Below are 25,310 nucleotides of genomic sequence, written 5' to 3'. Positions count from 1 at the left end.
ACCTGATAAGTTTTACCCATGAGAGCTTTTGCTCAAAAATGCTTCTTTTTTTTCATAACTTCAGTTACGTTTATGTTGCTTTGAGATTTTCACTGTCTTTTCTAGGGGGACAGGGGACAAGGACTCTTGTTTCTCAGCAGGAGACAGCCATGTGAAGCGTTCGTCCAATTCATTGGTCACTGAAGAGAAACTGATTACTGGTAGTGGCAAACCCACCAAGCCTCCAAATCTGGGAAGCAGGGCAATCCCTGCCATCAAAAAACGCCTACGTGGACACGAACCATAAGTGCATGCTATATTTAGAATCACCGCTTTACCTTGCTGTCAGACAGCCCTTTCTGATGGGGAACTGAAGATGTTATCCATCTATGCTCTCTTCAAAGTCACCAGACTCCTTTGCTTAAACTGGGGGCGTGCCGACCGCTATACTGGAGGTCACACACCGACTATGGAAGTACCTCAGGCAACCCCACTTAAAAAAAAAATCCAAATGATCCCTTTAAGGCTTAAACCTGCATTAATTGATTATTGTGTCCCCTTGGGGGCTGTGCAACAAGCTGTAAACACAACATTGTCAAATGTGTTAGCAGACACATGCCTACTATATTTACACATCCAGCAAACACTGAGAAGCATTATCATTTCCTTTAAATTGTGTTTCTGGCCATCTGACAAATGTACATCCATTATTTACTCTTTCTCTTCCACCTCCTGAAGGCAATATCTGGCTATATAGCTGCTAAATGCTATATTCATCAGCTAGCTGCTAAATGAAAAAAATAGAGGGCAGTTAGTAATCTCCTGAACTGGAGAACAGAACAAGCTAATAGCCATTTTGCTAGCAAAAACAACAGACGCAGTCAGGAGTCCCAACAAGGAAGGTAAACCATGTACTGCTGTGGACGGGGGCAAACACTACTACTAGCTACTGCTACTACTAGCTAGTAGTACTACTACTTCCTACTGTATTTACACATCCAGCAAACACTTAGAAACATTATCATTTCCTTTAAATAGTATTTCTGGCCATCTGACAAATGTACATCCATTATTGACTCTCCTTTTAGCTCTGTTGTTTTTCTCTACCACCTCCTGAGGGAAATATCTGGCTATGCTATGCTCTGCTAAATGCTATTCACCAGCTAGCTGCTAACTTTGTCTTTCAGCCATAGTGTAGTGTAGGTAGTGTTCAGTTAATTTATCATTGAAAACAGCTAAAGGCTGCATCTTGAAAGGACGCTGATGAGAGCGTTTAGATGCTCTGTAGAGCTGAGGGGGGAACTCAAGTGTTTCAATTGGTGTGCTTGTCACTTTGAGCCACATCTTTCCCATTACATATAGTCTTTTTTAATATAACAATATTGATCAGAGCAACTGTAGGGGTTAAATGGAGGTAGAAACTAGGTAATGGATTGCAGAAATGTGGACAGGCAGATGGAAGCTGAGATGGTGGAAGTCTGTGAGCAGATTTTGGCCAGAGGGTTAAAATGTGCAGGAGCTCTCAGAGGTTGTGAATCCGAAAGCGGCAACACGCAGTTCCTAATGAAAAGCAAAGCTGTGGGTGAGATGCACCATGTACCGTCTGAGCAGAATGGATGACATTAAGCTATAGGTGGTGGAGTGGGCGAGGCTCGCTGGTGTGAATAAGCTGAGGCATCAAGCAATTTCAACAAGTGAAGTGTGAAATGTTCTTCTCAGCTTTTATTCTGTCATCTGTCAACAGATCAGTTGAAAGGAAAGACGAGCTGTTTAGCAGATATCAGCAGTGTAATGATGCCTCTGTGTGTCTTGTTTTTCAGATGTGTTGGACAGCATGGCACGGTTCAGCATTCAGGGAGTGTTCAACTACAGCATGCTGACTCTGTCCGACCATGAGAGGGTTTTGTATGTCGGAGCGCGGGAGGTGTTGTTCGCCCTGGACCCCAACGACATCAGCAAACAGCTACGGCCTCAGGTAACACACACAGAAACACTTCAACCCTCCTGGTATCCTCACATGTATTTGTACTAACATGCTTTATCCTTTGGGTCAATTTGACGGCAGCAATTTAAACATCCAGAAAATGATTGGAATGAAATCACCCAATTTTATGTGTCAGGTACTTCTGCATAGGCTCCACGCAGAGCTTTTACAGAGAGAGTTGTGTGGAGCCGATAGTCTTAACTAGCTTTGTAGCAACTCATTTGGCAACGACCGTCCGTATGTAACGGACGGTCATTAATAAAAAATAGTCGCTCACTATAGCTTTATAGAAAGCTCTTTTTGGTAGCCTAGAAATCTAGACGCACCCTAGCGGCAGCAAATTTAATTTGCAGCCAGGGGGGTCTAGGAACTCTCCGTTGGCTTGCAAGGTGGAAAAACCAAACTCTAGTCAGGCCAATCACATCGTGTATAGAGTCAGTGGGCGGGCTTATGGCTGCTGCTGCTTGGAACAGCAGTCTTCTGGAAGACTTGGAGTTAAGCTTTTCTTTGAGAAAAGAACAAAGAACGGCACTGAAGTCATTCTTAAAAAAGGAAGATGTGTTCGGAGTTTTGTCGACCGGATACGGCAAAAGTTGAATCTATCAACTAGCGTTGCTCTGGTTGGTTGTAGCGCTATCCTATTGCGTGCAGAGGGAATTTGAAATACAACCGTTTATCCCGCCCCTCGGATTGAGCCCTGCCAATGGTGAGTTCCCAGACCCTACATCTTGATGTGGGTCTGGCTTGTCAGGCTATCATTTTGGTGCTTTAAGGCCGCATTTTCCACCATTTAAGGTATTGGATTTTTACTAAAGCTCAATAGGATAGGAAAAGAAAATTGTATCCACAACAGTGCCTGACTACTTGTCACTGCAAACGCCCACACATTCTGAAAGGCTTTTGTAGAAATGTGAGAAATGAAAATGATAACACATTTAGAGATTTTAATATCACAGAGTTTGATGATGGACAGTTCTGGAACAAAAAGCAGCGTCTCCTTCACACAGCCTGGTTATTGAGCACTGCAGAGATAAACACACATTGCAGAGGCTTCATTTAAATACACCAAATTCAATTATAATATTAACTGGGAGATAATAATTGCGGGAAAGGTTCAGCTTGGTTATGCAGGAAAGGAAGAAAAACATAGAGCATAATCTCTGCTTCTGCCACACTTCTCTGCTGCCTATTAACTTGCAGACCGACCTTATTTTATTCTTTTTTTGACTAATTTTAGGACTCAAGGACATTTTTTGTGACACACACAAAAAATGTTTCTCTAATAGTAGCATTATAAAGTCAACTGAGTCATTCTAGTTGTTGGGTCTTTAATTGGTCTGGCCTGTACCGCTTTTATTAAATCCCCAGGCCTTCAAGCTAATTGTCAAGCAATGCCTTAATACCTTCTCAAAATGTGTCAAACAAATAATACAATGGATTGATTGCTGCTATTAGCTAAGAGACCTCCATGTCATCTTTTCCAAAGCAGAAAACAGCCAGTTTCTATGGCAGAAATTTGAGTTTCTTTCAACCAAATTGCACAAATATGACATGGATGGTTTCATAGAAAGGCTCTTTGAGTATTTAATTTGGGGTGTTTTATTCCATTTTATAGCATTTAGAGAGAGAAAAAAATAATTGGTTTCAAAACAGTATCCTGACCAAACTTTGACATAAACCAGTCTGTGATTCTCTAAATACAGTATGTTCTTCTGATTTAAAATATTAGTCAAAATAATTGATAATTTCAGCTTTTTTTAAAGTCAAAAAATAGGTTTGATTTCATATAAATGAGGTCTATTGGTCATGAATTCCAAAAATAAGTGTACAACTAATAAGTTGGTGTTAGTGGTGGGGGAAAAAAGCTTACATTCCATTTTCATTATCTCACACTATTATGTATTAATGCATCACTATGTGTAGTGTTTCAGACTTATCTAACAGCCTTTGACTGAGTTTTGAAAAACAAGCTCTTATAACATAATGAGTCATTGTTAATCAGGAAAGGGGTTTTTACATGATCAAGTTTTATACATCTTGGACTGAGTTCAGATGTTTTTCTGACGAGTTATTACTTTATTTGGAAGTTATTTATGTTATCTGTTGCTAAAAGCCTCCAACGATAATAGCATGAGTGAGCTGCCAGATATTAAGATCGCAATATGCGTGGCAATTGGCTCCAATATTTCACTTCTGTCAGCACAGGCACTGTCACGCACGCACACATTCGCACATACACTTTCACGGGCTTTGGCTCTGTTCCTTTATGATGCACTTATTCAATCATGGTTTTTATTTTTTTCTTGTTTTAATTTGTGCGTCTTGTTTTTTCTGTGAAGCACTCTGGGGAAAACCTGTTTGTTTTAAAGTGCTCTATAAATACCCTGCACCTGACCTGATATACACACACTCACACACACACAAGCCTCGGAGACTCAATCAGGTTTTTTGCTTTGCTCCCTCAATAATTGGTCCATATTGCAATCAATACAATTACAGCAGTCCAATGAAGGTGCAGTGAGCAGCCCGCAGCGGTTTGGGAATTGTTATCTGATTTAGCGCCATAATGAGCAGTTATTAGATGCACACACACATAGGCTACACACACACACACACACACACTGACACATGCAGCACAGGCTGTTTGAGTGAGGGTTATGAGTCTTACAGTAATGATAAGCCCACCTGTTGTCAGCCCCCAGTGTGCGATGTAGAGGGAAGGACACAGACCAAATGACAGCGCGAGCACGAGGGAATAGTCCATCCCCTCTGTCACCATCTGCCCATCTCTCCCTCACCCCTCCTCACCCTTCCTTCCTTCCTTCTTTCCTTCCTTCCTTCCTTTAACTGCTACTCTTTCATTTCTTTGCTGTCTTCTTTCATTACTTTCATGTCTGTCTTTCTGCCGTGAATATTTTCTAGGAAGGGTTTTGTGACTTTCTTTGAGACACGCAGCTCCCTTTCGTGTCTGAAGTGCTTCCTCCGATGTTATTTAGTTATGTTCTTTCCCCATGGTGATTGTTTTTTAACATTTCATTTATGATTTTTGTTCACTCATCCCGTGTGTTACCTCAGACACCGCTGATACAATCTGGACTGAATTTGCTGTAGTAATGCGCTATTTCAATTCAATTTTATTTATAGTATTAAATCATAAGAAGAGTTATCTCAGGACACTTTACAAATAGAGTAGGTCTAGACCACACTCTATAACATACAAGGACCCAACAATTACAGTAATTCCCCCAAGAGCAAGCATTTAGTGTGACAGTGGCGAGGAAAAACTCCCAAGTGTCCATGTAATAGCACTGAGGTCTTTCCCAAAATAAAGGTTTCCGCTCATCAGTTCAGACCTTTTCAATGACTATGACAGAAAAAGAGACGGAGCAGGGACCCCCTACTACTGTACATATATTGCATCAAATTAAATTGCAAATTAAACTGGGCCTACAATAACATGTAGGGCGGCCTAAAGCCTTTACACATTACCTTTTATTATGGTGCATACAATACTAAGCTTTAAAAATAAAAGTTGTTGACATATTGATATATTTATATTAATGTGGCACATTAAATCCTTAAGAGTGTGAATTAAGAGTGAATTTCTTCATTAGATAATAAAGTAGACAGTGACTAATAAGAATCCCTTGGGAACAAATTAGAAGTAACAATGAAGTGCTGGTGTTGCAATGCCTTATTTTATCTCGTCTTTCTTTAGAAACTAGTGCATTAGTTAACGGCACAGATCCTACAGGTAATATTTCACGGCCACTAATTCAAATTTTTAATTCAGTTATTAAATCTTAACCATTCCAACTCCATCATCTCTACAGTGAGAATGGACCTTTTTCACAGCAGACATTTTGACTTGTCATAGTAGGAAAAGCACAGCTGAAATTGATAACCTTAACGATGGTTCAATTCCATCAAGTGTCCCAGTAAGCTATTTCAGTGAGTCAGCATGCACAATACCAGGACCTCTCCTAAGTGGAATGCAGCCATCATTAATGGTTTGGAATACACCTGTGCTTTTCCTACTATGACATGTCAACATGTCTGCCAAAAGGTCTATTGAATGTGAGCATTCAGTGGACAACTCACCATTGGCAGGGCTCAATCCCAGGGGCGGGATAAACGGTTGTCTTTCAATTCCCTCTGCACGCAATAGGATAGCACTACAACCAACCAGAGCAACGCTAGTTGATAGATTCAACTTTTGCTGTATCCGGTCGGCAAAACTATACAATAAAACAATACACCCATTGTTTGATTGCTGCTGGTTTAAACCCAGTCAAGTAAATCCGAGTTTAATACTGAGTTTTCAGCAGCTCTCCAGCTGTAATGACCAGTGTAATTCTTTCTAATGGTGTGGAAAGCTCTTAGTAAACACACTTGATATTTTGGGCCTCTGTCCACGGAGCAAAGTTCAGCCATGTGTCACACAGCCAATCAAAAAACGCAGCTACTGTAAATAGCACTAAATATCAAACGTCAACGGTGAAGGGAAGTATGGATGTATAAAGTGTGAAAGAATGTAGGGCTGCTCGGTTATGGACAGACTCATAATCACAATTATTTTGGTCAATACTGAAATCACGATAATTTAACACGTTTCCTCATTGACTTTTGGAAAGATGTTGCAATTCTTGAACTTAAAAAAACAGTGAAACAGTTAAGCAAATCTACAGTACAACACCTTGAACTGTGAAAATTTCCCTTACGTTATTCTTTTTCAGCTTTTGGGGTCCCTTCCTTCAGCGGTACAGTCCAAACTGAGAAATCTTGCTGTTATATTTGATCATAATATGATGAACATGTTTCTTTCAGTTAAGAAACATTGCCAAACTTAGAGCTGTTGTTTCCCATTCTGAGCTTGAGATGATCATTCATGGTTTTATATCATCCCGGCTTGATTACTGCAACTCCATTTTCACCTGTCTCAGCAAGTTGTCCCAGGACCGTCTACAACTGGTCCAGAACTCTGCTGCAAGGCTGTTGACCAGGTCCAGCAGGATGTCGCATATCACTCCAATTTTATACTCATTACTAGGGGTGTTGAAATTATTAATGCCATCGATGCATCGCGACACGGGTGTGGATGACAATAATTGATTATTGCCTACTGATATTGCTTGTTGATTTTCAGTTTGCTGCTTTTTCTGTTTTTGCCTTTTGTCTGTTATCTTGTGCGTTCAGACTGTGTGTCTTTTTAAGAGCAGATGCAATGGAAATGGTTGATGAAAACCATGTGTAGCAATATATAATGAATTTGAGGAGGTGGTGCATCGTGATGCATCAGGATATCGAATCGTATCAAATCGTTGACAGGATAATCGTAATCGAATTGAATCATGCGGCCAGTGAAGATTCACACCCCTACTCATTACATTGGCTTCTGATCAAGTTCAGGATCCAGTTTAAAGTTCTTGTTCTGACTTATAAAGCTTTGCATGGTCAGCCACCTGTTTATATCTCTGACCTGCTCCATCCGTACACTACTAACAGGTCCCTCAGGTCTTCTAACCAGGGACTACTGGTGGTCCCACGCACTCGCTTAAAAACTAAAGGTGACCGTTCCTTTGAGTGCGGTGGCTCCAAACCTGTGGAACTTACGTTCTGCAGTCTCTGTTGAAGCTTTTAAAAAGCAGCTGAAGACGCACTTGTTTAAACTCGCTTTTGACTCATGTTTGTAACTTTGGGTTTTAATCTTTTAAATGATTTTCATTGGTCATTCAATTATTTTTTTCCCTTGCTTATTTTCTGTTGAATCTTACTGTATTTTTACAAATGTTTATCATGTGAAGCACTTTGTGACTTTGTCTGTAAAAGGTGCTATATCAAATAAACGTATTTTTTTCATTCTGAAAACAAGACAAAAAAAGAGTCTACTTGCAAGCATAATGTGCAAAATAATTGTTTTTCTGGATTACATTGTTCTTGTGATCGTTATAGCTAAAATCATAATTGCGATTAAAATTCGATGAATTGCTCAGCCCTAAAAGAATGTGCATATTTGTTTTTGGTTGGCAGTAACCCACTGTTTGATTGCTGTTGGTTTAAACCCAGTCAAGGAAATCCGAGTTTAATACTTTAATACCCAGCTGTACATGTGTCAGCAGAATTGTACCTTTTGGAGGACAAAAGCTTGTCAGAGGAGTAGTACTTTCCACAGGTGCATTATGGTACACTGTCTTTGATCCTTAGACAATGGTAAAATCATTAGGGAATTTTGCTGCACAAAGGATCTCACTGTTTCACTGTCACTGCCTGCCACTAACAGCATGTTTGATGGGGCCAACTTAAAAGCACGGCTGCCGGGGACCGAGCCTGGGTCTCCATGTCAGTCTGAGAACTATTTTAACTGACTTAACTGTATATTTGGTTCAAGGTGAAATAGCATACTTTGTACTCCAATCTTTCAAAAACCACTTTGTACCTATTTGATGGATCGAAAGAATGCACTCGCTGTCATTAGGGACCATTTTGTGTGGTTGTTGCTATAGTTACAGCAGCGAGCAAAATGGCATTTTTTTGCCATGGTGTCTCTCTGAGTGCACCCTGTTAGAAAGAAATGAGATGATGTCATTTTCACGTATTTTCTGTGCATTATTTTTTTTAAAGGCTATGGCAACGAATGAAGATGATATATTGATACATTCTTGCGGGATGTATTATTTATGGGCCAAAGGCAGACAGAAACGTTCCTGTAGACATGTTGCTCACATCACATCAGGGTTCCCACGGTCATGGGAAAAAAATCTAATTTTCCTGGCCTGGAAATGTCATTGAATCTAACTATAAATCGAGGACCCTCTGTGTGTGTTTGAGTGTGTCTGTTGTCTTTCAAAAATCTCGAGAACCGTTAATCCAATCTACTTCACACTTAGCGAGTGTATTGCTGGGTACCCAATGAACTTAATTGGTGTTTGGAATTTGGAGCAGTTTGGACAGCGTTTAACATTAATAAATATGAATGAAACTAAGCGACCGCGCAATGAAGGTTGAGGACGCTGGCATAACGCTGGCTTCACTTCCTCCGTGTCCACTCTTCACAATAAAAGTCCCGCTTAAATTCACTCAGAGCGTTTTGCTAAGAGGAAACTCAATAAAATTGCCAACACCAGACATCAAACAAAAGTTGCTGTGAGCAGTAAATTTGTATTTTTTGTGAGTAAAATCTGAGTCTCGTAACCAGTAACATTTCTCTGTCAGGCAAGTGTAGTACTACAATGTTTTCCACTGAAGTTGAAGTACTGAGTTAGTCAGTAGTATACAGTTGGGTTGCTTTGGGGGTCTTCTGTAAGTAATTTTGGGGTACAGTGGTTCTGGAGAAAACTACAAGCATGCAATGCCACAGGCCAAGCAATCGGCCCGTTCCAAACAGGCACATTTTGAACAGGCACTGCACTAGTTAGTAAAATCCTCGAAAGTTTTGGAAAAGTCATGGAATTTTGTTGTGTTTAACGAAATGAATTGTTACAGTAATCTTCAGTGCATAACCATTTAACATAGCTTATTTTTTTCTGTAGCTGTTGACGTAACGTAGCTCTAATATGCGTCAGTGTGTGACTTCATTTTTCTAACCCTTCATGTTTGCCAGCTAGCTGTATTACGTTTGAATAGAGTTTGAATCTGATATGTTTGAATGACACAGGGCAAGTGTTCATTTATTATTTCATGGCTCTCTAATGACGATGCAATTTGTATCGGTCATTAGAGAGCCATGAAATATTATGTAGTATGTAGGCTACATACTTGTTGCAGCATTGTTTTTCAGACTTGCATCCAGAGTTTATAATCAAAGACATTGAAAAATATGTACATAACTAACTGTTGCAGCTGTAAGAAGTCCAAAAAAGTGCTGCCGTGAGGGACTAAATACTGAGAGATGAAAAACACACTGTGACGCACTGAAGATCGAGTTTCAATGATTTATTCCCCCCACACGTAAAATACAACTAGTAGGCCAAGGCAGTTACCAAATGTAAAGTTACCTTGTGAATTGAATAAGTGCGTGAGTGCGGCGGTCAACAGTAAGTCTTCGCTCCCAGGCTCACCCCCTCTCTGCCAAAGCTCAAAAACCAGGAACAGGTGAAGCAAACAAATATAATGTTATCACGCCCACCACCTTACAATGTCAGTGCATAATATAATAATCAATGAATAATATAAATGAGACCATAAACAACATACTGGATAAGGTGTGGCTGCTACACTAACTGTTTTAAATTGATAAAAGTTGCTGTTTGTTTTTATATAATAATTAAAGCTATAGTGCGTAGTTTCTGCCGCCCCCATGAGGAGTTCTAAGTAATGACAACAACACTGTCGGCGCGTCCACATGATACAAGCCTTCAGTGACCGTGCTTGAATGATGACGTTCATTAATATCAAAAAGTTACGCACTAAAGCTGTAACATTTGGAGTAAAGTACTATACAGTTCTGTTTGGGTTATGCGTTGTGAATCCTCATGGAAACTTTATTATGTGTCCGTAATGAATCATGGGAAAGTTTTGAAATTTTGTCCATGACAATGTGTGGGACCCTGTCACCAGCTGTGTCTTTCTTTTCTCCAGATTGACTGGCTGGCTCCGCAGGATAAGAAGAGAGAGTGTGTTGCCAAGGGGAAGAACAACCAGGTAACATGGATTTTAGCTGACAGTGTTAGAGTCGTCGGGGTTACCTGCATTGCTCCAGGGCACCATGGCAGTAGTTTTTTTTTAAGACATTGGTTTATGAGAGCGACATTACTCACTTCACTTTGCTCAATTACATTTTGTCAAGTCAGTCTGGGGTTTCCCACTGGAAACCTTCCAGTCATTACATTAGCACACAGGGGAAGTGCGTCTTCCAGACAGGGTTAGGTTTTAAGTGTTCTAAAATAAGCTAGATTTTATTGTCCCAAAGGAATTTTTTCTTGGACAAACAAACCATATCTGCTGTTTAAAAAAAATTGTCTTGAGTGACAAAAAGTAGGTGAAGTCCTGTTTCAGAGAGAATCTAATATGTGATAAAGACTGATGCTGAGGCTTTGTATTTAACAGACGGCAGACATGAGAGTGGAATCAATCTTCTCATCTAACTCTCAGCAGGACACAATTCCTTTAATTTATGCATGGGCTTCTTATAATGATGTTCCACAGTCAGAGAAGCATTCTTCAATCAGATTTTTTTTTTTTAGGAAGAAATCGCATAATGAGGTTCCACTTTTTCCAAATGTTTGATGATACTAACTCATACCTTGTCCATGCTTATGAGCCTCTAGTTCTTAACCATCACTTGTGGCACATTTGTAAACACAGATAATGAACTGGCCCCAGCTTTGCACTTTAATGTCAGTGAGAGCTTCTCACTTCTTAGACTGCAAAATATACATTTGCAGGGAGCCTTGTTTAATATTTTATAGAAACGCAGCGCTTTTGGAAATGGAGCTAAAACTTCTCGCATTGCACAACAGTAATCTTTGATGTGGTTTCAAAACAGAATAGTTCACTGGAGTGCAGTGGTAGCAACACTACTTTCATTCTAATTGACTCCGAGAAAGAAAGAAAAACATGTTGAGAAATGAGTATATCAGGAGCTTTAAAAATACTCCAGTGTTTTTAAAAGTTATTAAAACTTAACATGTAATTGGTCATTTCACTGTTTGGGTGTGTAGCTCTTAAAATGATGGCCTGTGATCTGGATAGTTGTATGGTACATTAAGTCAAAAATGCCGTCAAAAGTAAATTTATTCTGCACAGCTACTTCAGTCCTGTGACTAACATAGCTGTGAATGCTTACGGTAAAACATATGGTTACATATACAACAGAAATTGACTTAATATGCAAGAATAACCATATGGTGTTTACACTGCCCGTCGTTATACTTAATGATCTGTCTTTTCATGTAATGTTGTAGTTGCGGGCCTGAAAGAAGCCCGTCTGCCACACACATCTCACATGATTATCCTCACTGATTGCTGGAACTGTAAAAATGAATAAAAAAAAAATAAAAAAAATCATAATGCGCCTATTACATCCGTGAGATACAGATATTGTTTTGCTGCTGGAAAAGCAACATCAAGTGGATGCACTGAATTATTCATTCCTCTCGCATCATGTGTGAGCATCTGTTTCCAATTCCATTCAAAGAGCTTTATTGTTCATCACAGCACAGACATTAAAGGGCACTACCCATAAAACTGTGCATATATTACACTGTTAATTGCACACATATCTTTTGAATGGAAACAATCTGTCGCTTTTCTGTTCAGTTTAAAGGTTACTTAGATAATGTGGTTACATCACTACATCATCTATTAAGTTATGTCCTCAATATAATGTGCAAGTGATGTCCTTTTAAAACTGTGTTTAAATGGATTTACATCAAACACAAAAGAAATGAAAGTGGAATGTTTTTCCCGGAGGCTGCCTGTGTTCCGTGTCCTCAATTTCTCTACACCAAGAACATGGCACAGCCAAAAGATCCGTTCAATCGCTGACTGGCCAACAGATTTCACAAATTTTTAATGAAATGATATTATTGCATCAACAAACATGATCTCGTCCCCAAGGTTAATGAGGTATTGCAGGTTAAAATGGATTTAAAAGAACTGAAGTTGAAGCATTAGACAAAAGCTACATTTTAGAGGTGTGTGTGTGTGTGTGTGTGTGTGTGTGTGTGTGTGTGTGTGTGTGTGTGTGTGTGTGTGTGTGTGTGTGTGTGTGTGTGTGTGCATACCAAGAGTCTTCATGGTGTAATGGGCTTAACAGGGGATAAAACAGCACTGACTGCCACTTTAGGAAAGACAACAGCATTCTAACAATTGCTCCTGTCGCCTTCACAGACCGAGTGCTTCAACTACATCCGTTTCCTGCAGAGCTACAACCACACACACCTCTACACCTGCGGCACCTACGCCTTCCAGCCCAAATGCACCTACGTGGTAAGTATGCCAATGTGTGTGTGTGTGTGTGTGTGTGTGTGTGTGTGTGTGTGTGTGTGTGTGTGTGTGTGTGTGTGTGTGTGTGTGTGTGTGTGTGTGAGTTTCCCTAGATAGTATTATTGCGAGCCGGTGCTGACCCTGACAGGTGTCAACTCGAGATGTCAGCCATCTGACCTCAGGCTAAGACCACTGTGTGATAAAATCAAAATAAATGCAGTGGAACACAGTATCCCATCCTGGATTAGCTGAATGTGTGAATGCTATTGTTTGTGTGTGTGTGCGTGTGTGCGTGTGTGTGTGTGTGTGTGTGTGTGTGTGTGTGTGTGTGATTGAGTGAGTGACACTAATGCGATTGGACAACATGGTGAGGGGTGAAGCTATGGTCCTTGTAACGGACAGACAGAGCTTTGTCATGTGGTTCATGATACACACTGAGCACGAAAATAACACCTGTGTGTGTGTGTGTGTGTGTGTGTGTGTGTGTGTGTGTGTGTGTGTGTGTGTGTGTGTGTGTGTGTGTGTGTGTTTACAGAACGCAGACTATTTTACCCTCAACACTGCAGCCCTGGAAGATGGAAAGGGTAAATGTCCATATGACCCAGCCAAGGGGCATACTGGCCTGATAGTGGGTGAGTAAAAATGTGTGTGTGTGTGTGTGTGTGTGTGTGTGTGTGTGTGTGTGTGTGTGTGTGTGTGTGTGTGTGTGTGTGTGTGTGTGTGTGTGAGAGAGAGCACATACTGTACTTAGCTTTATGTAAATGTATGCATGTTTTCATGTACTCCATTTACAGACAAGCCTTTTATAAAATAAGAAAAAAACCTTTTATAATACAAGAAAATACAAGTTGTGTAATACAACTTACACTTAAATACTAAGTGTTTTTGAATGGCTGTAACGATCATTTAAGGGTCATGTTAAACTAAAACTGCATGTTAGTCCTTAGTTGGAAATGCATTCATCAAAGAAGAGATGCAGGAGTCTTGTTTTCTCTCAGACCACTTGAATTACAATATGCTGAAAGATTATTATGGAATATTTGCCCAACGATGCCAAAAATAAATTGCCTACCACAGCTTTAAGTGAACAGCACCATGTTTTTACAGCTCTAACAGAAGCATAACATATCCATTAATTCTCCACAAACTTCCCATCTGTTGTGTAGCCATACGATACTGCACTGAGAGTCCAGAGGAGTCCAATTCAACTGTGCATGCTGTATTCACTTCATTGTGAACAACATCTCTGAACCAATAGGCACCCATTCTCTGTTCTTTTCTATGTCTCCCCACTGAACCACTGTCCTTCTCTCAGGCCTGTACAATTATGGCTGAAAAACAGAATTAAACTAAAAGCTTGCATTTTGTTGGTACAGATAAGGAGCTGTACTCCGCAACGCTCAACAACTTCCTGGGTACAGAGCCAGTCATTCTGAGGAACCTGGGCCAACAGCACTACAGCATGAAGAGCGAATACTTGCCTGCCTGGCTCAATGGTAAGTGAAAAGAGGACATTAGAAAGACAAAGAGAAAGTGGTCAGCCTGCCAACTGAAGCAGGGAGGGAAGAAAAGGGGAAGGAATGGATAGAAAAAAGAATATATATATGTATATATATATATATACATATATATACTGTATATACTATATTGTTGAGTTTTTACAATTTCTTTTAATACTAATGTTTTTATTTGACCAGTTCTTATGCTTAGCCCCAACCCCCTTACTGTTGCTACATCTGCCAAAGCTTTATTCTAGCATGGATTTATGATAACAATGGCTGATGATAACATTTACTACTCAAAATCCCTAGTTTTTGAAACAATGGGTCATCGATCTCACACAGAAGTAAACTACAGCAGGCTGTTCATTTCCAGCTGACAGCCGACGATTTTTTTCCCAGCTCTAATGAGTTGTTCGAAAACTGTCTCCAGCTGACTTTTTAATCTTTTCAGATGGGTTGTGTTCAAACGAATGTAAAAGGGTCTTAAATGTGAACTTATTAGCTACATACATGCTATAAAAGACTGAGGCTAATAGCTGCATGTCCCAGGCAAAACGTCGGTATCCTCACCAGTTAATGGTGCATGTAGAAGACATGGAAATAAAGGACAGCATTGTTCTCGTATTGCGGCTAATTAGCCCTAGTATAATACGTTATTATAAGTAGAAAATTAATTAAAATGTTATTTGGTTCTAATTTAACCTTGTGTGGATGCTAACTATAGAAAAAAACATTCTTGGAAAAGCAACACAGAGGTTAAATCCCTGCCTTTATCTTTGTGTTTTCAATCAATACGTTAACTAGCTACACTGTTTGTGCTAGCTAGTAGTAGTGTTTGTACTGCTAGCTTACAACTAGCATACTACTGTAGGTAGTAGTAAGCTAGTTGCCAGACATGCTAACGTTTGTAGCTTACGTAAAGCACAGAAACAAACTGTTTAATGCATTCCTTACACTGTTACTTTTAGTGCGTGCGTGCGTGCGTGCGTGCGTGCGTGCGTGCGTGCGTGCCACGTGTTGGTTTTGGAAAGGCGATGAAAGAAGACAACACCCACCACACTAAAGTACAAGTATCTGTGCCTACTGTAATTATAGTGTGCTGGGGAGCAAACTGTGAATCATACACTTGTATTTTAAAATTATGTTCAAAACAAAAATTTAAATGTATGGAAAAATATCTGTTCATCCATATCTGTATAGAATTAAACTAAAATATTCTGCATCAGTCCAGGTTTAAGTTTCTATCCGAGACACTGCCACACTGACAAATTAAATATGTATTCAAATAAAATGAATCGCGTTAGAGGTTGATAACGACGGCTTCTTTTTAACTTTCATTACAAAAAAGTAAGAGGCAGAAACATGCACAAGAACAAGAGAATAAAGAAATGAGTTGCAGGAAATGAATTGCAGGACTCGGATCGTTATCTTTCAGGGGGACGAGGTGGGGAAAGGAGTGAGCTACTTGGAGAGAAATGAAGGGGAGAGAAGAGGATGAAGTCACAGCAGGAAAAATGGCTGATGAAAGAACAGACATTAGGATTGGCGATGAGAAGATAGAGGGAGAAGGTGAGGGGACTGGAGAATGGAGGGGGAGGAAGGAGGAACATACAGATGAGGCTGAGGTTTGTGTCCGTTTATTAAACATGCTGATACAGAGCTTTTATTAAAAACTAGACCCAGACCAATTAAGTTAGCCTCACCTCAATTTAAGCAGCTTCTAACCAGTCTAAAAGCATTTAATTAGCTTGAGTTTCAGTGGAGAGTTGTAGTGCCTCATGACGGCTTAAAATACTGCTTCACAGACTTTTATACTAAAATAGCAGTTCATCTGGGAAAACATTGTAACCTTGTAATACTGTAAAAAACAAAACCCAAAAAGCTTTTGCATTAAAATGGTTGAATTTGAAGCCACCTGCAGCTGGAGTCCAAAAAATGTCTCTATCTGCCTTTTAAAAAAACATATCATTCAAAACCTATTGAGGGCTGGATATATTATAGAGAGAATCTGAGCAAAACGGAAAGGACGGGAGGAAGTGAGAAACACAAAATGGGCTGCTAAAAGGGGGCGCTAGGCAGACGGAGAGCGAGAAATGACTGGAGGAGAGATGAGGGGAAGGAGAGAGTGATGATAGAAAATAGACAGAGAGGTGAGAAGGTGCGGCAGGGAATGAGATGGAGGTGTCAAGTGTGTGTGTGTGTGTGTGTGTGTGTGTGTGTGTGTGTGTGTGTGTGTGTGTGTGTGCATGTGATTCAGTCCAAATGCACCTCCACCTCATTTTATTCAGTTGTGATGTATGTCTTTCTGATACCACTCCTCTCTCTCTCTCTCTCTCTCTCTCTCTCTCTCTCTCTCTCTCTCTCTCTGTGTGTGTGTGTGTGTGTGTGTGTGTGTGTGTGTGTGTGTGTGTGTGTGTGCGTGCGTGCGTGCGTGCAGAGCCGGACTTTGTGGGTTCAGCCCTCGTGAGGGAGAGCAGTGGCACTAAAGAGGGGGACGACGACAAGATCTACTTCTTCTTCAGCGAGCGAGCGTTGGAGCTGGACTGTGACACGGAGCTCACCGTGGCCAGAGTGGCCCGGGTCTGCAAGGTAACACCCAAACAGATAATTCAAACTGATCAGAACAGATTCAATTAGGAATCTCCTAAAACTGCCTTCTTCTCTTTCTGCGTGTGGTGTGTCTGTGGACATTTAATGACAAAACGGAGGGAAAAGCACAAACTAATTCAAACAGTAATAAATCTGCATGTGACTATTTAAGAATGCACGATGGACATTTGTAAGCCCAAAACAAGTTTTGACTTTAAAAATAGTTTCATGCACGCTTGGCTTGAAATCAGATGTTTTCTGTTTTCTCCAGCTGTTTTGGCAGCTGTTTCTGTGCACTTAATAATGTGAGACAGCACTTACTAACAGTTTTGGGCTTACATACTTCAACAGGAGATGCCCATATAAGGAGGCAACTGGTATAGTTGTTTTACAGCTATTAAATATTCAATGTGCTATATTAAATGTTCAGTAGGTAACTTTTATAAAAGGTGTAACTTTTTGTCATATTTGCTGAAACTGTCACTACATCCTGACAGTAGTACATGAGACAGATCATCTGTAAATAAAAATCACGTTCCTCTGCCTCCTCCTTGCGCTCCTAACGGCATTTGCAAGATCACCAAGCACATTTGAATTAAACTGCATTGTTCCCTCCGTCTATCATGGCCTATGTAGCGCCAGGTTGAACATGATAGAAACGTGATTTCTCTACAAGTTCTGCATCAAACATGATCTGATGAATGCAATAAGAGAGATTAGAAACTATGAAAACAGCTGAATGCTTTAACCCTCTGAGGTCTAAGGGCATTTTCACATATCTTCTTAAATGTACCTTTTTACGGTATTTGCATATAACTGATCCCCGTGTGTTTCATATCAAAATGTTCAGAACAAACTCAGCATTCCGTATAGTGACGCCCACATTTTTTCTAGAGCAATGTGTAAAGAGAATGTTGATCTTGGCTTTTTGAAATTCCTCAAATCTCGTTTGAAAACAAACCTTAACTTATGACGTGTTGTACGAATTGTTTCGGTGCTTGAAATGAGTTTACCAAAGTCTTAGGTTATATATGATTAAAATAGTAAATACATTTTCTGAGGTGAAATTTTGTAATGTCGCTTTTTGAGTAGGAGTTTTGTCAAACATCGTTTGGACTCGTCGCTGCGTCTTTCGTCCTCAGAGGGTTAAAATACAATATTATAATATTGATAATTATATTATTATCGGAATAAGGCACAAAGAAAAGGCTGCACACAGAAAAGAGGTGTCCTCAGAATCAGAAAAGCTTTATTGCCAAGTACGTTTTTTACACATACAAGGAATTTGTTTGCTGTAAAACAGTGATTTACCCGAAAGCTAGCGTTAGCAGCTAATCACCGGTTTGCGGTAGCTTGTTTCAAGCTAGAGACACATTCGATTAGCATGAAAACATATCACAGATAATGGTCGACTCTGTACACATATGTTATTAACCCCTAGGTTCATTTTGCGCCGGAATTGTCCTTAAACAGCCTCATTAGGATAACCGATTAGGTTTGATATACCACATGGATTATGGCCAGACATCAGAGTGGGCTTCTAGTTGTGAGAAGATCTGTGAGACTTTAGATAGCAGCTCTTTTTATTTTGTGTAATTTCAGTGACCTTTTAGTTGACGCAGCACGGGGTTTTAGTGTCATGCTACAGTTACTCACGCAGACACATCACGTCAGTAACCTTTAAACTGAGCAAAATAGAGACAGATTGGTAACAGTCGTCGGAGATGTGTGCAGTTAAGTGTACAATATGTGCACTGTTTTATGGCAAGTGTCCTTTAATGTCTGCGCTGCGATGAACAATAAAGTTCTTTGAATGAAATTAGAAACAGATGCTCACACATGGTGTGTACCAGAGCAACGAATAATTCAGCTCATCCCGCTGACATTGCTGTTGCAGCCGCACAATGTATTTTTTTTTTTATTCCTTCTTTACGGCTTCTGCAATCACTGAGGATGATGGGAATGAGACAAATCTAGCAGACAGGCCCGTCTATGGAGCCCACACATTATATAAAGTGACTATTTATCAATGTGCAATGTTTATTGTATATTTGAATATCATTATTATTGTTATCCTGCATTTCAATGGTACCCTTGAACATCTCGGGGTCTTAAGAGGTTTTTTTCAACACGACAACAGTTCAGCCAGCTCTGTTCCACAGCTTCATGTGGAACAGTTTGATTATTTATAGATACAGTGTATGTACAGACATGATATTTGACAGCAGCAGCATAAAAAAACAAGTAATACCCTGAATACCAGGTTGATCTGTTGCATCTGCTGACTACACCCTATAGTACACTTCTACATCACTGCAGCAAAGTGGGAAGTTTAAGCACTACACATAAAAGAACAAGATTTTCAGCTGTTGTAATTTATACTTGTTATTAATCTCCAGTGGGGAAATTACAATGTTATACACAGGCTTGAAATACACACACATGCTCAGCTCCATGCTCAAATGGAGAGATGTTAGAGTGAGGGGGCTGCGACTGCTGGACAGGCGCCCCGAGCAGTTGGGAGGTTCGGTGCCTTGCTCAAGAGCACCTTGGCAGTGCCCAGGGGGTGAACTGGTACCTCTCCAGCTACCAGTCCACACTCCGTACTTCGGTCCGTACAGGGACTTGAACCAGCCCAACTCCCTATGGACTGAGCTACTGCCTCCCCTAACCATAAGCAAAAGATCGTTTTGAGTGAAGCGAGCCTTTAAATAATCTGAACTAATTTACATATAATGGTCCCATATCAGCTATTGATGACACCTGGTATCTCTTCTCTCAGGGGGATCTGGGTGGTACCAGGACCCTGCAGAAGAAGTGGACCACTTTCCAGAAAGCCCGGCTGGAGTGCTCTCTACCTGAGCGCCACGTCTCCTTCAACAACCTGAGGGCCGTCTTCACGCTGCCGGGCCAGGACTGGCGGGGGACCACCTTCTTTGGCATCTTCCACGCCCAGTGGTGAGTCAGAGCGAGCGTTGTCTGTGACGTGGAACACAGACTGTAGACACGGCTCAATTTCAGTGTCGTCCTCAGATAAACATGAGTTAAGCACTACATGTGCCAACTGCTGTCAGGACAAGACACTACAGCACTACGCCCAACATGTCAGGCACTCTGCTTTTTATTAAAATCGTGGGTCAGCCTTATGTACTTTATGTGAATAGGTATTTACTGTGTAATTGGGCTTTTAATGTAATAGGCTTTTGACTGACAGTAATGTGAGTTATTTTGAGTGGATACAAGTCAAGTGTGCTTGAATATATTGTATTGCTTTTATTAATGTCACATGGATAATAATTGTTGATTCAGATCCTAGTGAGTCCATTTGCTAAACAGAATCAGGCTGATTTAATTAGGTGCTACAATCATTCCATCATAAATATCAATAGACTGGTGATGGAGCCATTGGTCGTTGAATCACATTATTTATGCGACTCATCACTTCTTATACCTTTCAGTTTGTGTATCATGTCAATCAAGTTGTCAACTTTTAAATTAGTGGCCAACTACTTTGACAATCAATTAATCAGTTTGAGTCATTTTTTTATGAAAATGAAGTACAAATTGAATATTTTCTAGTTTCTTCATTCTTCTGTGACGTAAACTCAATATCTTTGAGTTGTGGACAAATGAGGATGTCATCTTGGGCTTTGGGAAACATTGATTGACATTTCTTTTTACCATTTTCTGACATTTTATAGACTGAAATGAAAATAATCATTAATTGCTGCACTTATCATGACCCAACTACGTTAATTCGCCCTGGGAGCAGAAATGCATCATACGGTGCGACCTCTGCTCACCCAGTAGAGAGTGTGCGCCCCATGTAGGCTGAGTCCTTCGCAGCGGCCGTGGGTTCGAGTCCGAACCGGCAGCCCTTTGCTGCAGGTCGTCCTCCCTTTCTCTCCCAATTTCCTGTCTTTAAGCTGTCCAGTCGATTAAAGGCTATTAAAGCCCCAAAAACGTAATCTGAAAAAACAAGAAGAAATGCATCTTACCATTGCTTATCCAGTAAATTACATCTCTTGAACATCTGTGGGACTAATCAGGGACTCTGTTGTTGATGTCCACTGTTCTTGGCTCTTAGTTTATGGCTTGAGCAAAGATTATTTTGGGATCAAATCAACTTTTCTGGCATTTTCAAAAAAAAAAAAAACATAATCTTAAAAAAATCTAAAATAAATGCATCATACCATTGCTTATCTTAACAGTATATTACATCTCTTGAACATTTGTGGGACTATTCAGGGAAAACAGCCTCTGTTGTTGAGGTCCACTGTTCTTGGCTCTTAGTTTATGGCTCGATAAAAGATTATTTTAGGATCAAATCAACTTTTCTGGCATTTTTGTTCTGAAGAGAAAACTTATGGTGATGATTAGACGGGTTTTGACAATAGTGTCTTAATTTTGTGGTGTTATTAATGGAGTAAAGATTGGCATTTGTTGGACAAAATATAACTGTAATGTGTTAATGAGTTACTTATCAACAAAGCAATAGAGGCGAGGGCAGGAGGTTCTCTTTAGGAGGGAGTTGGAGACTTTCTCCGTCTCTGGGTAATGCTCTTTGATGTGACTCTTTTGTCTTCCTCAATGAGATATCATATCGCAAAGTGAACCAGCTGTGAGCTTCAAGCTTTGTTTCTTCATTCAGAGTTCCTTCTGCTGCTGAAAAGAAGAAAAAAAAACGCCTAATCCTTTTTCTCTGTGTGACTCGCTGGGGATTCCTTAAAGCCCCGCGGCTTTGATAGAGATAACATTAGGATAATTGGACATTATGTAAATGATGACTCAGAGTTCAAGCCATAATCTGACTGAATAGGCCAGCTTTTTAACTTGCTAAAACATCAGTGCTGTCCTACGGTTTTGACATTCACCTTGTAAAAGCCGTGGCACTGCTGCACGGTACTGTACTGTTCCAGACTGGAATAGCCTTCCCTTACAGCACAAATTACAGTTTTACAGCCATAGTGGCTTATTTATAACTATATGTTTTTTTTTTAGATAATTTTTTTGGGCTACTCCGCCTTTAATGGACAGGACAGGTGAGAGAGGGGGAAGACGTGCAGGAAATCGTCACAGGTCAGAGTCGAACCCCGGACCTCTGCGTCGAGGCATAAACCTCTAAATATATGTGCGCCTGCTCTACCCACTGAGCCAACCCGGCCACCATAACTATATGTTTTTGTATAATTACGGCAGTAACATTGTTTGAGAGCTAAATAATAATAAAAAAGATGCGTCGTTTTTTTTTTAAAGATCATTTTTTGGGCAGTTTTAGGCCTTTTATTGATAGGACAGCTGAAGAAATGAAAGGGGAGAGAGAGGGGGGAATGACATGCAGCAAAGGGCCGCACTGAAAAGCATAGCGCCTTTTTTTCGCCAACCTTCTTCCACACAACAGTCGCGATGTTCCTTTCAGCTATCCGATCGTGCTCCAGGAAAGTGAAGAAAAGTTAGTTTGCTATATCCAGCATTCATGTAGCTAACGTTAGGAGCAGGAAAAGAGTCAACACCCCCCAAACACGGACACACATACATACATACAGATATGTCTCACTTTATTAGATAGGTGTGAATTAAGTTCACATTCCATGCTTTTAACATGCAACAGATATGTATATTTTGAAGGGTAACGAAACGCTCAACTCACAATTTGAATTTACAATTTGAAGTTCACGATACTATTTTCTCAGACTTTTTTTAACAGTATGAGCTGCAGACAAATTACTGGAAAATATTCCTTCATGTATACACACTTTGCAAAACAACAGATGTGTGCTCTTATAAAAAGTGCAACTGAAATTGTATTTCATCTTAAATAACAAAAATGAAATAAAAAGTTAATAATTAGATTTCTAAAACAAACCCCACATCAAAATAACTAAATACATAGAAAAACAATCTCTTCAAATAAAAAAAACTAAGAACACGTAGAGACGTCTGAAGTCAAACAAGTCAAATCAATCTTGTTGCAATCTTTAAAGTGCCCATAATATGAGAAAATCACTTTTTCTGGGATTTGGGGTGTTATGTTGTGTCTCTGGTGCTTCCACACACATACAAACTTTGAAAAAAATCCACCCATGCTGTTTAGAGTGAGATACAGTTTCTGAATGTGTCCTGCCTTCAGTCTCTGGGTGAGCTGTTCAAAACCGGCACGGCTTGTGACGTCACAAGCCGAAACAAGCAGGCTAACCGCAACCATTAGCTCGTAGCGTTAGCATGCTAACGCTATGGCTAACGCTAGCATGCTAAGGCTAGCATGCTACCTCGTTCTCAATAGCAAAGCACTGCTACAACACACACAAGTTCACCATAATCTACAAAAGAACTACTTACATGTGCGCCCTCATTTAGAAGTCTCCCAGCTAGTCCTGCCTTGTAACTGACCAAAGTTGTAGAAACAACCTTTCTTTTACTGTCTATGGAGCTAGCTAGCTGACATGATCTACATCTGAGCTACTGGGCATGTGCAGTGCAATCAAAGATAGTACAGAAGAAGAAGAAGAAAAGAGGTCTCACTCTGTAGCTAAAACAGAGACCAGCTGAAAAGAGGATCTGCAGCAGTGAGAGAGAGCGGTGCAGTACAACACAAATATGGTGTTTTTTGAAAATTAAACCATGTAAACCTATTCTGGTACAACCTTAAAATACAATTATGAACCTGAAAATGAGCATAATATGGCTGCTTTAAAGGTCCCATGGCATGAAAATTTCACTATATGAGTTTTTTTAATATTAATATGCATTCCCCCAGCCTGCCTATGGTCCCCCAGTGGCTAGAAATGGCGATAGGTGTAAACTGAGCCCTGGGTATTCTGCTCTGCCTTTGAGAAAATGAAAGCTCAGATGGGCCAATCTGGAATCTTCCCTTTATGACGTCATAAGGGGAAAGGTTACCTCCCCTTTCTCTGCTTTGCCCGCCCAGAGAATTTGGCCCGTCCATGAGAGAGAGACATTGTGGCTTGCAACGAGCAAAGCATGGCAGTTGGTCAAGGCCACACCCCCACCCTCCACCTTGCCCAGGGGGGGGGCTCTCCTCCTCAATAGCATTTAAAGCTACAGACACAGAAATGGCACATCCTCAGGAAAGCTCATTGTGGGACTGGCTCTAGTGGCTGTAATTCTGCACCAAGGCTGAAAGAGACTTCAGATACAGTATTATGGGACCACTAAGGCCTATATAAAAGAGACTTCAGATACAGTATTAGGGGACCACTAAGGTCTATATAAAAGAGACTTCAGATACAGTATTAGGGGACCACTAAGGTCTATATAAAAGAGACTTCAGATACAGTATTAGGGGACCACTAAGGTCTATATAAAAGAGACTTCAGATACAGTATTAGGGGACCACTAAGGCCTATATAAAAGAGACTTCAGATACAGTATTAGGGGACCACTAAGGCCTATATAAAAGAGACTTCAGATACAGTATTAGGGGACCACTAAGGCCTATATAAAAGAGACTTCAGATACAGTATTAGGGGACCACTAAGGCCTATATAAAAGAGACTTCAGATACAGTATTAGGGGACCACTAAGGCCTATATAAAAGCATCCAAAAAGCAGCATGTCCTTAGCAGGACCTTTAAACATTTATATTGATTTGTAACCACTTCACGAAGCATCTTTACATCCCTAATACTTTGCTTTTATTTTCCCATATACCATTCTGTTTAGTATATCTCACATTCCTACACGTTAGTCTGGCTTTACTTGTGCTGCATCCAGAAGCTGTTTGCTACTGAAAAGTCACATTTCCCACAAGTGGATGACAGGTAATCCGTCTTTCCGTTTGTACTGCCACACATCACTAATTCCCCGCCTTGCCGCCATGTTTCAGGGGCGACGTAGACGTGTCGGCGGTGTGCCAGTACCAGATCAGTGACGTGAAGAAGGTGTTTGAAGGATCCTACAAAGAGTACAGGGAGGCATCTCAAAGGTGGGGGCGCTACACCGGTGCTGTCCCCGTCCCACGGCCTGGATCGGTAAGAAACTGAGAGCCCTGGACTAGCACGTACAGGATGATGTATGATGGTTGTTAAAAATGCAAATGTTTCCAGGCAACTTTAGGAAGCAAGAAAACATTGTTCTAAAATGTGGGGGGGTTGTATACCTGTTTTTTTGTCACCTACTGCACCACAAAAGGAGAGATAAGTGGGCAGAGGAGGGATAATGAGAGAGGGAGGGATGGAAGTAGAAATGGGTGGCGTGGGGTACTGTAGCGATGGAGGTGGAAAAGAGCAAAAGCTGGCATGACACAAAAAGCTAAGAATGTAATGATCCAGGACGAAAGGAAGGGAAGCAGAGGAAGGGGTGTGATGGCA

General features: G+C 40.5%; 1 protein-coding gene and 1 long non-coding RNA gene across 3 annotated transcripts in view; one reads left to right on the top strand and one right to left on the bottom strand.

The window, feature by feature from the left end:
* Positions 1–25,310, bottom strand: part of LOC118493852 — a 210,705-nt gene that overhangs the window by 96,990 nt on the left and 88,405 nt on the right. The window lies entirely within an intron of this gene.
* The window catches only part of sema4c (sema domain, immunoglobulin domain (Ig), transmembrane domain (TM) and short cytoplasmic domain, (semaphorin) 4C), a 114,145-nt gene that overhangs the window by 77,797 nt on the left and 11,038 nt on the right, over positions 1–25,310 (top strand). For both annotated transcript variants that reach the window (XM_031300580.2, XM_031300579.2), the window contains 8 exons: positions 1,800–1,954; positions 10,541–10,603; positions 12,794–12,892; positions 13,425–13,521; positions 14,266–14,385; positions 16,829–16,980; positions 19,763–19,938; positions 24,827–24,971. In XM_031300580.2, the coding sequence (XP_031156440.1) occupies positions 1,800–1,954; positions 10,541–10,603; positions 12,794–12,892; positions 13,425–13,521; positions 14,266–14,385; positions 16,829–16,980; positions 19,763–19,938; positions 24,827–24,971 (1,007 nt within the window). The remainder of the gene's footprint in view (positions 1–1,799; positions 1,955–10,540; positions 10,604–12,793; positions 12,893–13,424; positions 13,522–14,265; positions 14,386–16,828; positions 16,981–19,762; positions 19,939–24,826; positions 24,972–25,310) is intronic.

Source organism: Sander lucioperca, chromosome 2 (genome assembly GCF_008315115.2).
Source record: "Sander lucioperca isolate FBNREF2018 chromosome 2, SLUC_FBN_1.2, whole genome shotgun sequence".
Classification (NCBI taxonomy): domain Eukaryota; kingdom Metazoa; phylum Chordata; class Actinopteri; order Perciformes; family Percidae; genus Sander; species Sander lucioperca.
The sequence above is the reverse complement of the archived record's forward strand: the minus strand, read 5'-3'. Positions and strand labels throughout refer to the sequence as shown.